At 37.9% G+C, this 14104-nt stretch overlaps 1 protein-coding gene across 38 annotated transcripts in view; it reads right to left on the reverse strand.

Moving 5' to 3' along the window:
- cdk5rap2 (CDK5 regulatory subunit associated protein 2) overlaps positions 1-14104 on the reverse strand; it is a 635428-nt gene that overhangs the window by 555431 nt on the left and 65893 nt on the right. For 12 of the 38 annotated variants that reach the window (NM_001430821.1, XM_087299254.1, XM_087299259.1 and 9 more), the window contains 9 exon segments: positions 3082-3210; positions 3313-3503; positions 3772-3831; positions 5168-5371; positions 5714-5832; positions 9115-9241; positions 12292-12408; positions 12499-12624; positions 13336-13614. The exons of 1 other annotated variant lie outside the window; for it this stretch is intronic. In NM_001430821.1, coding sequence (NP_001417750.1) covers positions 3082-3210; positions 3313-3503; positions 3772-3831; positions 5168-5371; positions 5714-5832; positions 9115-9241; positions 12292-12408; positions 12499-12624; positions 13336-13614 — 1352 coding nt within the window. 38 annotated transcript variants of the gene reach the window in all.

Consider the following 14104-nt stretch of genomic DNA (forward strand, 5'->3'; position numbering starts at 1 on the left):
AGACTTTAGAAAAAGACGTTTTCTCATTGTTTAATTTTGCCGCCATGTTGCCATCTTTTCGCTGTATGGGTTGTTACCAGGTTACACGAAAAAAAAGAAAAAAAAAAAGAAAGAAAAAAACGTGCTCAACGTTACTGGCCGATAGGGACCAGTAACAATCCTGTCTACTGTCCCGAGTGTCTTTCACACTGGCCCCGGGCCACCGGGCAGTGCTTATTGTTGAGCCTTGGTATGGTAAGGTACTGGTCACCTTCAGGCTTGTGGTGTACAACAGAAAGTTTCAGTCGTCATTTTCGCTTGAGAAAATATCTTCAGTAAAGCTCTACAGGTAGTTCACATTAGAGCTAAAGATCTTTGTGGGTTTGGGCTTAATTTCTTTTATTTTAGATGGGGTCGGGCCAGGCTTGTGCAGTAAAGTGCATGTGATGCATTTCAATTAGTGCCAGAAAGTAATCAAATAGTTTTTTACAACATTAAAATCCATCCCTGCAAAGGTAAAACAAAACAATGACGGAGAAGTTAAAAATAGTGAATTTTGACTGCGGTGAGGTCAGCCGCCAGTTTAAAAAGAGCGGTCATTCTAGCAGACCAGGTATTTCGGCGGTCACTCATACACTGCGTATTACGCTAGAGCGCTAAATAGCAATGTACAGCAAGTTGATAGCGAAGATGACGAGGCCACTCGCTATCATTTAAAATGAAATGGATGTTCTTGGCTGGTGAAAGATGAACAAACAATCCTACACATAACATGCTAGATTAGTGCATCCCGGCCAGCTAGCAGCAGCAGTGAAAGAGTGTTCAGTTCTAATCAGTGAACGCAGGACTGCGCTAAAGCTATTTACAGTGAATTCAATAATATTCCTCCACAAAACACGTAGCCTAATCTTGATGAGTAAAGGATTTTCAAATTATGATTAAACTATAAAATCATAATGTAGTCAGAGTATACAGGCTAATGTTGGCATTATTCTCTTAATATTCAGCTTCACCATTGCCTTAAGGCCAGATTGTGAAGAGAAGTGGCGAAACAAATGCCAGAGCCCTTAACTTAATTTCATTATTGCCAAATACCCGTCATAATTTATGATTTATTTTCATTTAATTTGTTAAGAAAGACTTATTTTTATTGGTGTGTTGGCCAATTTAAAGGCTAAGTTTATGTACCTAGGCCTAATTAGAGAGCTGATTTTATTTCTTTGTTCCAACATCTAAGTGGCTTGTGGCCTACACTTGTTATGAATAAAAGCTCAAGAAGTTCGTTATTTTAATTATAGGCACTCGGCGAGCGCAAGCGAGAAAGCGAAATCGATCGCGCTTTAGACGGCCTTGTAAAAAAATAAAAAATAAATTTAAAAAAACTACGGGGCACAGGGTAGATTCTGGGGTCCGTTCTTCGTACCTCGCTTAAATGATCTAAGATGATTTGGCAGATGCTGGATCTTTTTATCTTGATAACTGATCTCTCGCTAATTTGGTTTTTCAAACAAGTTCGCAAATCAGATTAGAATGTCTGGATAAACTGATCTGAGATCGCTGTGTGTGTGGAGAAGGACAGATCTATCGATCCTCGAAATCATGATCAGCAATGCAACGATTGGCTGACGGCACAGCAGTGTAATGACATCATCTGATTAATATTCAATTATCCATGTGAGCAAAATTACATCAAATTAGCAGTAAACGGTTTGTTAAATATGAGATGCAATAACCTTCCACATTTGTTGTGAGCTGCAGGCTTTACACTTTCATGTGTCAAGAGTATTCATCATGTATTTCAATGCAAATCAATGTATTTAGTTCTACATTTAGAAAAGATTTTCTTTATTATAGTAGCCGTTTTTTAATCGGTGTAAACAATAACTGGTTGTTTACAAAAGCATTTTGATATTGGTAAAGGCGTCTGCAACTTTTGTGAAGCATCAAATCACTGGGATATTAACATCAAAACATGTTTATGACTGTATTATTGCTTTTTAAAAAAAGTCACATATTGTGCATTTCTATTATACACAATTTGTACTAAAGCGATCTAAAAAGTTCATATTAATAAGTTTTTTCTTTGCACCACCAGGTGGCAGTCTTTGTACTTTTATTTTGAGGGTGCAGATTGCATACGTTTTATTAATATGAATAACTTTATTTTTTTAATAACTGTAACTTTATATATATAGTTAAAAAATATTTACCATTTTCCCAAGTGTAACTACTACTGTAAGAAAATACCAGAATTCAGAACATACTTTCTGTATTATCTTTGCTTGAACTGAGCCGATCTAATCCTGTTTATATGAATTGAACCTGCTCCCGATCAGGTTTGACCTAGCAGAACTGTTGCTATGACAACAACTCTCAGATCAGCTTTGAAGAACGAAACGATCCTGGATCGTGTCAAATCGTCAATATCCAAATCCAGCTAACTGAGTAATCCACGTACGAAGAACGGACCCCAGCTCTCTATCAAGACAACGACAAGGTTTGTTTGAGCTCCGTTTGAACATGGCTCGTTATTACATGTATATAGTATTATGGTGTAATGTCTCGATTGTGTATTTAAAAATGGCGGTTCCTTTGTTTTCATTCTGGCTTGTTGCACGAGCAAATGATGCATCTCTGTAAACCAATAGCGTTCAGTTGCGTGTCTAGCTCTGCCTTTTGGTAACCCCTTTTATTGTGCTAGGTACCCTTTGCATCATGTATCTAAAACATGGAAAGGTACTGTTCACTTTTAGGTACCTTTTGACACCCGAAACAACCTTAAAAGCTTACTGTACCACTTAATGTAAATGGGCCATTAGATAATTGTAGAGCAACACTTCTGATGCATGCATGCACTTTTATTTAACAACACTTTTCATTTAAATTTGAACATAACATAGCTATACATTCTGTAGTGCATATATTAATATACCTGCTCATACATTTTGAATTTGTATCTTTTAATTCCCTATTTACATCCTATTTTTTTTAATTCCTTTATTATCAGTGTATCTGTCCTGTCACAGTCATTCTGTTGCACTATGCAAATTACTTGAATGTGTAAAAATACACGATCTTTCTGATTTATTGATTGTGTGTTACCTGCTGGGAGTGCGTGTCTCCTGAGGGCACAGAGACTCTCCAGAGCAGTTTGAGGAGTCGTGCGGCCTCTTCCAGAACCTGCTGCATGGTATTGACACCTCCAGAAACACTCTTCAGCTGATCCACACTCTGACACACACACACAAAACACACAGTCAGTCCTGTGTCTGAGTCATCGCAATGTGTGTATGTGAGTGTCTATGTAAACATATTGTATGTTTGTGTGCTCACCCTGCCGCAGTCATGGATCTGTGTCTCCAGGTCTGCAGTGAGTCTCTTGGCTTCAGTGATCTGTTTGCGCAGGGCGTTATAATCCTCTATTAGCCCCAGAACATGTCGTCCACGTCTGTCTGCCCACAGCCGGTGACCCGGGACCAGCCGAGAGGGAGCGTTGGACCCAGAGTCTGCTGAACTGCCACCGTCTATACACATTACAATTTTACATTGACCTTTATTCCCAATAGTGATCATTTTAATACATTCTACTGATCATAATTGAATGCTTTCTTCAACTTAATCTAGCACAAATGAACTCATTTTCTCAATCCAAAATATAATTTCCTATTTCTTTCATTTCATTTACTGGTGAAATATGACCCTGTGAGACATTGCCTATTTTCTTTATTAAAATCTGTTCATAAACTGATTATTTAAACTTACAAAAAACAGAAAAAGACAAAATATATGTACCACGTGCAGCACTGGACACATCTGTCTGTAAGTGGAGAACATCTGATTTAACTGCTTCATCTGACAGGGAGAGAGAGAGAGAGATATTACCAAAATGAACAAGAAAAAAGAAAAATTAAAGAACAGAATAAAAGATCAATGAAAAAGATGAACACAAAGAACAACAACCAAATTAAACAATAATAAACAACAAAAAATTATGAAAAATAGAATAAACCAAAAGATCAATGCATGGGATAAAATATGGAAAGAACAAAAGAAAGAATAAACAAAACCAAAAGAATGAACCGAAAGAAAAATAGAAACAAAACAGAATGAAAGACAAAATATAAAAAAAATAAAATAAAAGAGAAGCAATAAAAAAACAAAAGAACAAAATAAAGATTAATATTTTTGATAAAAGACAAAAAAACAAAACAAAATGAAGAATAAACAAAAACAATGAACCAAAACAGAAACGGAACAAAATAAGATTGAATGACAGAATGGAGAAGGGATTGAAAGAGAAGCAATAAAAGAGAACAGAAAGAAAGATATATAAAACAGAAAGAAATAAAAATACAGCATATGGGGTAAAAGACAGAAAGAACAAAAAAATAAACAAAACAAAAGAATGAAACAAAATAGAAACAAAAAACAAGATGAGAATAAATGACAGAATGAATAAAAGATTGAAAGCAATAAGACAAAACAGAAAGAAAATAGATAGATAGATAGACAGACAGACAAAAAGACAGATAGACAGATAGACAGAGACAAAGAGAAAGACAGATAGACAGACAGACGGACAGATAGACGGATAGATAGACAGATAGACACAGACAGATAAATATAGACGGATAGATGGACAGACAGACGAATATATAGAAGGATAGATAGACAGACAGACAGACAGACAGATAGATAGAAAGACAGACAGACAGACAGACTAGATAGATAGATAGACAGACAGACAGACTAGATAGATAGATAGACGGATAGATAGAAACAGACAGATAAATATAGACGGATAGATGGACAGACAGACGAATATATAGAAGGATAGATAGACAGACAGATAGATAGAAAGACAGACAGACAGATAGATAGAAAGACAGACAGACAGACAGACTAGATAGATAGATAGACGGATAGATAGAAACAGACAGATAAATATAGACGGATAGATAGACACAGACAGATAAATATAGACGGATAGATGGACAGACAGACGAATAGATAGACAGACAGATAGATAGATAGATAGATAGATGGATAGATAGACGGATAGAAACAGACAGATAAATATAGACGGATAGATGGACAGACAGACGAATAGATAGAAGGATAGACGGACGGACGGACAGACGGACGGACAGACAGACAGACAAACAGACAGATAGATAGTTGTGTGTACCTGTCTTGCTGAGCAGGTAGTTGATGTTGATGGTTGATTTGGGGTCTGTGCGGCGGCTCAGCAGCTGCTGTTCGAGTCTCTGTCTGAGTGTGCTGTTGATCTGGATGCTTCTCTCCAGCTGAACCCGCAGCTGTCTGATCTCAGCCAACAGCTCACTCATATCCACTGCTGAACCGCCTGCAGAGCTGGAGCTGCGGCCCTCACCTGCACACACACACACACACACCATCTCAAATCAGTGTGCTTCAGACACCCCGTGTATGTGTGGTCCTGGACCAAATGTCCTTACAAGTATAGCAATACCAGCTATTTTGGACTGTGTGGCCAAATTGTGTGGATCTCCATGAAGCAAGTGGGTCATAAATAATTGAGCTGATGAAGTAAATAATAAATCAAATACAACATGTAAGACTGCAAAACGTTTTGTTCTGTGAGGGTTGGTTTAAGAAAGATGACAGAATATATGGTATGTGCAGTATAAAAATTATTACATCTAAGGAAAGACCCCATAACACATCAAAAACCAATGCGTGTGTGTGAACATACCTGACTGAGTGTGTGTGCTCTTCATGTGCTCGTGTACTTGCAGCTCCACACGCACAGACTGCAGGAGCTGCTGAGTGTCACTCAACTGCTGCCTCTGATGACTGTTCTCACACTGCAACCTGAAACACGCACGCACACACCTAAATCAAAGCTTCTGTCTGCATGCAAAATGTGAACATGTGAATCTCATATAACTGATTCGCTCAATTAAATCAGTCAGAATTATTACTGTATTGACAATCTGACTCTGAATGAATCAAAATGCTTAATACATTAACAATAGATTCTACAAATTAGTCAGATGATTTGCTGCTTTAGCACCAGAATCACTCAATCATTTAGAGGAATTATTGCATCGACAACTGAATCAAACAGAATGCCAACTTTATTTATAAATGACCTACCACCACCACATTATTCAGATGTTTACTGCATTATAGTTTAATCACTAACTGTATCTGTGAGGTCAGTGTGTCTTTTGGTCATTGGATATTCATTTTAGAAACAGATATTGAAAAACGAGTCATTTTTTGATTTTCGTTTTAGATTAAAAAACAAAAGGGCGGCGTCCCCGATAACTATATATATATATATATTGAGGGAGTTATCGGAGACGCCGTCCTCTCTATTCCATCGCCCTAGACGCGGATATAGCTGAGGGTGTGGGTGGTGTCGGGTACGCCGCCCACTCATTCTGCCGCCCTAGGTGGCTGACTAGGTCGCCTCTATGGACACGCCGGCCCTGTGTATGTATATATATATTAAGGGTGTCACGATCCTCCAAATCCTCTATTCGATTACATTTTCGATTCTAAAGTCACGATTCGATTTTCGATAATGAATAATTAATTAATTAATGACCAATTAATTATTTGTAGCCTATCGTTTAAACTACCTGACCTGCATGGTCTTTGTTTTACCCATAAACAAATCATACAGTAAATGAATAAAGGCAAGATACACACATAATTACCACCTGTCAATCACTTTTTCTGCGGGACTCGTGAATAGGCAGTGATCTGTGTCGTTATAATGGCGTCGGTAAAAAAGACGCACAACTAACAGAAACCAACCAACAGTATCTGAGGTGTTCACTAAAATGACTAAGTACAAGTGAGTGAAAGATTGAAGCAGTCTACTGATCCTCTGACTGCCTGGACCTGCTGTCTCGAGCGCATGGCTGTGTCTGTGTGGTCACGTGATGTGCATTTTCAGAGGTAGAGAGGAAGGAGGGCTGCTCAGAAATGCTACACGCCACTGTGGATGTCAAATCGTTGTCGTTCTAAAATGCCATTTAAAAACAAAGACAGTGTAAACAGGGCCTGAGTGTGTACTTTTAGCGAGCGGATTTGCAACGGGGGCGGGCGGAGGATCGCGATGCCGGTGTTGTCTATCGGACGAACCCTAATACGTACATAGCAGAGCTTGCAAAACTGTGTTTTTTTTTTCGTCGACAACACGAACGTTGTCAACATAACTCACTGGAAATCCAAAATGCTTACACACCGGCGACTTCATTGAAAGAGAAGAGGGTTTAAGTTCTGTCGACGGGTCTCCTGCTTCTGCAGTTCAACAAGCACTTCAACAAGCCTGTTTTTTTGCCCGCTTGGCAAGCTAAGCTGACGTGACTTGGGGGCGTGGCAGCATCAACGATTCTATTTTTTGATTCGATAATCGAAATTGAGCATAAATTTCGATCGATTTCGATTAAAAATCGTGACACCCCTAATATATATATATATATATGATTATAAGTTATATTAGGCAATAGAATAGGTTGAATTTGGGGTGGAGACGTACATAACATAGGTCTTAAGGCTCATTATCAACCATAGCAAAGTTTTTTTAATAGTTTTTGTAATGTCCAATAGTCCGGGAGACATTGGGATAGGTTCCAATAGTAGGCTAGCCTGTGTGTGTTTTTTTTTTTTTTTTTTTGGAGGGGGAGCTGTGCCCCAGTAGAGCTTTATGTCTAGCAACACCCCTGCTGTACACTATACTTTTAATTTAACAAAACATTTCTTAAAAATAAATAAATAAATAAATAAAAATAAATAAATAGACCTTTAATAAATAATTATTGTCATGTATCTAAAATATGCACAGTAATGGGTCCTGGCTGAAGGTTCCAGATCACCAGTTAACTACACATAAATGTGGAGTTATTCCCATTAAAGCAATGTTATTGTAAAAAAAAAAATTTAAAACCAAACCATATTAACAAAAATAACTGTGGGCAAAAAAAGCAAGTGAAAAACATACCGTGTGTGATAATAAAAGGATGATCACACCAGCATGGTTAACGTTAGGCCCATTAATAATCTCTTCAAACAATGGTTAAAGCGAAAGCAACCGGTGCTGCTAACAAAAAGACAAATCGGGAGCTCTTACAAGCTGCAAGACTTGGTGCATTAGCATAACTTTTTTGTGTAGTCTATTTGAAGGAGAACCTATCCCACCAGTTGTGTTCCTAGATGAGGTTGCTTCACGCAAGGAAACGGGAGCGCGCACGCTTTTTAAACAGTCGCGCATCACATCAGCTGTTAGCACAAGTGATTATCCCCTCATTCTGCATTCACCTGCTTTTTTTTGCTCGAGTAAACACTTAGTTTTGTCAGTCGTGCAGCTTCTCGATTCTAAGATCGCATTTGCACGCATATTGGGTCATCCTTATTGGCGAACTCTGCTTTTAAGAAAACTTCAACTTAAAAATTGTTTTCAAACAGTCAAAGTGGTTAGTGGAGGTGACTGTCTAACCCGCTAGAGCTGAAATCTACCCGCATTTGGCGGGTGTTAATGTCAAGCCCTGTATATAAATCAGTGGATCTTATTGATGCATTTATTTGGTAAAACTGCTACGTTTTACTGTCATTCAACGTGTTTTTAGTCATTATCAATACACAATAATAAATCACACGTAGCGATTACGGCATTAACAAACTAATTTGTTTCTAAAATGTAAAACTGCTAAAATACTAATTGGTTACTGATTGCGGATCTCATTGATGAATGCTAATGTGGTGTAACAAACAACTTGAGTTGTGCTGTTCAACAACTTAAAAATGCAAAGACCACATAATGACTGTGTGTGTGTGTGTGTGTGTGTGTGTGTGTGTGTGTGTGTGTGTGTGTGTGTGTGTGTGTGTGTAATATAACCCTCTCATTACCAAACTGCCATATTTACCTCCGGCCTGGATTACAAATAATTGCAATAATTAAAACAACTCATTACACCGGCTCTCTGACACATGATACATAAACACACACATTACATGACACTGGATCACTGTGTGTGACATGCGGCTGATCTTTTTAATAGGAAACACACTTTACTGTAGATGAATGTACTGTATGATGTGTGTGTGTGTGTGTGTGTGTGTGTGTGTGTGTGTGTGTGGTACCTGTACAGGTTGTCCTGTAGTTGCAATCGCTCTTGTTTCAGTGTTTCACATTCATTTCTGCTCATCTCCAGTTTAGCGGTTCGTCTGGCTAAAGTCTCCCTCAACCGGTCGTTCTCCTTTTGTTTATCTGATTGACATGCAGAAATATATAAAATTGTCATTTTTTTTAAAATCACAATTGAAAGTTTATATATTTTTTCATGCAATTCTGACATTTTGGCCTCAAAAGTCAGAGTTCACATGTTCACACTTTTATTTCAGCAAAATTCAGATTTTTCAATCTTGCAACTTGAAATTTCTTTCCTCTGAAGTTCTGTAAACATCTTGTAAATCTGATATTTGTTCCTCTAAATTCTGTTTACATCTTGCAAATCTGATGTTCCTCAGACAGTTTACATTTTGCAATTTTCCCAGAAATTCTGGCAATCAAAAATAAAAAAAGGACAATTTTTAGCTGTAATCTTAAAATTTACTTTAAAAAAAAACTTTTTTTTTTTTTTTTTAAAGCTTACATGTTTTATTTCTGAATTTTCCTCACTGCAAATTCTGCATTTATCAAACAAATTTGTAAATTATAAAACTGTAAAATTATAAGCTTACTTCTCAGAAATTTGAGGTATTTTAGCATTTGGGAGTTTACATTTCAGAATTCTGACTTTTTTCCCCAAAAGTTCTAAGCCTACACTGCAAAAAAAATGCTTTCTTTACTTGGACTTTTTGTCTTCTTTCTAGTCCAAATATCTAAAAATTCTTAAATCAAGAAGAATTTTCTAGACAAGCAAAACATATTGTCTTGTTTTTAGAAATAATGTGCCAATATTAAGTGAGTTTTTTCTTAAATCAAGCAAAATAATCTGCCCATGGGTTAAGCAAAATGATCCTATTTTTCCCTTTGACAAGATTATTTCTCAACCCATTGGCAGATTATTTTGCTTGTTTTAGGGAAAAACTCACTTAATTTTAGCATAATATTTCTTAAAACAAGACAATATGTTTTGCTTGTCAAGAAAATTCTTCTTGATTAAAGAATTTCTAGATATTTGGACTAGAAACAAGACAAAAAAATCTAAGAAAAGCATTTTTTGCAGTGTACATTTAGTAATTTTCTTGCAAATTCCCTTCTAAAAATTCAGCTTACGTTTCACATTTCAGCCCTTTCATTTGAGAACATTTCATTGGTACCCCTATAATAAACCGAGGTATTGAATGCGCGTATGAAGTAAGGACAGGTGAAAGACTGTTGTATTCATGGAATTTGATACCGCACGCCGAATGCAAAGAAAAAATTCTGCATTTCGCAATGCGGGTGTCTGTGGTCCTTTACAGACTCGATAGGTGCAGAGAATAGTGTCAAACAGCTGTGTGTGTATGGAATATCCTGTCATCAAATGCGGCGAAAGGTCCTATATGACAGTAATAGTTTGATTAAGGAGCTTACATGTCTGCACTGCACTTCAATATTGCCAATAGGCATGGGACGAGAAATGGCTTCATGGTATACCGCGGTTTGGAGAAGTCAAGGTTTCTAAAATTTTCTGTTATACCGTTCCTAAGGTATGCGTAATTTTTAATTATGTTTTTTTGTTTTTGTTTTTTAGGACAACAGTATCTCCAGCAGAAAAGATATCTAAAGATGCTGTTTTAAATTGTACAGAAAATAGTGTTTTTGAATCAAATGAAGAAAGCAGAAGTCAATAATTCATTTGAATTATTCAGCCTGACACGTTTACTGCTCTAAAACACTTTAAATGTTTCTCAAAATGAAATGTATTGTGTTCAAATGGGAAAAAAAAGGTTTTGTTTTTAACCCAGACATTTAAAAAGAATATATTTAAGAGCGTTAAAGCCTGGTTTATACTTCTGCGTCAAGTGACCGGCGTAACTCACGGCGCAGGCAACGCGCGCAGATGTGCATTTATACTTCTGCCCGCTGTCTCCGTTGGTCTTCATTAACACTTCCGAAACGCTAGTTGGCAGTGAGGTGTAAATGTTCCTCTGTGTCGAGTTTCTTCGCTTGTTTTGCTTTTCCTGAACACTTCCTGGTTGTACAAGTGACTCAAACTCGCTCATTTTGAGGCAGGTTAAACACAAAACAAAACTTTCCATCTGAAGCTCCTTCACGGGACTCCACACTTGTAAACAATCGCTCGCGCCATTCGCGCGGCTCTCGGTTCCGCCTAGACTCGTCAGCACTACCAAGCCGACCAATCACAGAGCTTGCGCTACGCGTTGTTGCGACATGTAGTTACATTTTTTGAGAGGTGCACGTCAGCGACGGCCATGGCGAAGGGCTATGCGTCAGCGCCGTAGCATACGCCGGCGTTTGACGCAGAAGTATAAATAAGCCTTAAGTACAATACAGTGAAACCGTGATATTTTTATCCAAAGCTATCATACCATCGAAACCCTATACCGGCCTATGCTAATTGCCACTAAAATTGGCATACTCCACGTCTTTATTTTATTTGTTTATGATTTTAGTTCAATTAAGTTAATCAAAAATCGCTGTTTACATGGTAGGCTCCTAATCAGAATATTGTCTTAATCTTATTAAAATCTGAGTATTGGTGTCCATGTAAATGTACTCAATGACTACTCAAGCACCAACTCTAGAAAAAGTTCACAGATTCTGATGACAGCCTTTCCAAACAAATTATCAAAAAAAAATATATTAATGCAATTGAATATATATAATATGAATTGATGTATACTTTAAACTTCAATTATATTGTTTAATTAAAATTATTTAAATAATAATTTTTTTTGTCAAATAAAATGTTTTTCTAGAGTCCTCCACCATAATTTTGTTGCTTAAAAGTATCGGCTCAGGCACCATTTTGGCACCGGTACCGTTTTCAAAGTATCGATTTACTGTAGCCACGGTATCGAAATAACCCCAAACAATACCCAACCCTAACAGTTAGTAAGGTAAAAGTTAAGTTTAGGTTATGGGTAGGATCAGGAATGCAGAATAAGATCATACTTTATAACAACTAATATCTTAATAATATGCTGGTAATAAGCTAATATTCAATGGCATGAATTGTAAATACATGAATTGCATGTAATTAAATTTTTAAAGATAACGATTACTTTTCCTCTCAAAATTCAGATTTACTGACACATACACTAATGTCAAAAGCTAACAAAGTTGTTTCATCACTTCAGAGGTTTTACCTCGGGCTCCCTGGTTGAGCTGCTCTTTGAGACTGTGGTTTTGAGCCAGAAGGAAGTGAAGTTCACTGCTGATGTGACTCTGATCCTCAGATCCAGCGATGAAGATGTTGGTGGCTGCTGATCACACACACAAACACAAACACTCATGTTCAGAAAAATAGTAATAGTAGCCTGAAATGACCTTGGATGAAGACTGTTTTTATTCACCTGGGTCTTTCTCAGCTTCCAGTAACTTTTTTTCTAGCTGTTCTCGGAGTCTTTCATTGGTTCTGATCGTCTCTTCAAGACGCTGACGCAATGCTCGGATCTCCTGCAGGTGTTCTGCTAACAGATCTACAACAGAAAGATGGAAAACTTCTTAGCTCTTGTCCAGTCTAGTCTTGTCTCGTCTCGCTATTGTGTAGGCTCCAGTGCCAGTCTTTGATTTTGTTTCAGCCTCTTTTCCTTAGTCAGACTGTCCCTGCTACAGACCAGCCAGGGTTTCCTCGCTTCTCTACATTTCCTGCTCCAGTCCCTCTCCACTGCCCATCAGCGATCTCCTCCTCCAGTCGCTTTGCACTCTACCTGCATTCTCTCTTCCTGGCACCACAGCACTAATAGAGCTTCTGACCAATTTCTACGGCTCGCTCATGGGGGTAGCGTGGTGGCGGAGTGGGTAGCGATATCGCCTCACAGCAATAAGGTCGCTGGTTCGAGCCTCGGCTAGGTCAGTTGGTATTTTTGTGTGGAGTTAGCATGTTCTCCCCGTATACGCATGGGCTTCCTCCAAGTGCTCCGGTTTCCCCCACAGCCCAAAGACATGTGCTGTAGGTGAACTGGGTAAGCTAAACTGCTGTAGTGTATGTGTGTGAATGAGTTCGCATGGGTGTCTCCCAGTGATGGGTTGCATCTGGAAGGGCATTTAAAATGAAGATCTAATACAAGTTAAACCAAGATTAGAATCTATAAGTATGCAGTTCCTGGGTTTAATTAAACAACATGTTTTTTAACATGATATACAGTTGAATGGATTTTGTAGCAATGAGAGTTGACTGCGGGCTCTACCTGAGTTGATGGTCTTGCTAGTGTACGTGTTCTGCTTCTCAGGTTGTTTGTCTTGGGTCTGTGGACTGTGTTTTATAATGGATCGTGTGAGGTCTAGTTCACTTCTGAGTGTAGTGTTGAGCTCCTCACTGCTCCTCAGCTGCTCTTGTAGACGGCAGTTCTCCCGCTGGAGGATCCGGACACGCGGCTCTGCTCCATCAGCCGCGCCCCCTTCTGAAGCTCTGCCTCCAGACACCAGCCCGGTGTCTGTAAATGCATCCCCATTGGTCGCCTTCGGCCCTATTGAAACATGACATGAAAGATTTGTTTACATCGGCATACAAGAATAAACAAGACATTAGAAAAATCTATTTTGCAGATGACTTTTTTGGAGTTAATGTTTAGTACACATTGCTTTAAAAATACACTACTAGCATTCTCAGTCTGATTTTGGCACAGAAGAATTATTTATGATGTTTAAAACAAACGTTTATTGCTTAATACATAATGCACAATACATATTTTATAATGCATAATAATGCATATTTTAGCATAATCCATTTTTTCAGGAGTCATTAATAAATAAGCAGCATTTTGTAGAACATTTTCACATGGAAGTATTTTGTAACAAATGTTTTTAAGTTTTACATTAATTAATTTAGCAGATGCTTTTTTACTTTACACAAAATAGAGGGAATATTTTGTCACCACGGCGACTGAAGTTCTGCACTAGACTTTTGGCCAGCGGAGAAATTAAAATGGTCGTGCCCAACTGAGTCTGGTTCTCTCA

This window comes from Danio rerio, chromosome 21 (assembly GCF_052040795.2).
Source record: "Danio rerio strain M-AB ecotype USA chromosome 21, GRCz13ab, whole genome shotgun sequence".
Lineage (NCBI taxonomy): Eukaryota > Metazoa > Chordata > Actinopteri > Cypriniformes > Danionidae > Danio > Danio rerio.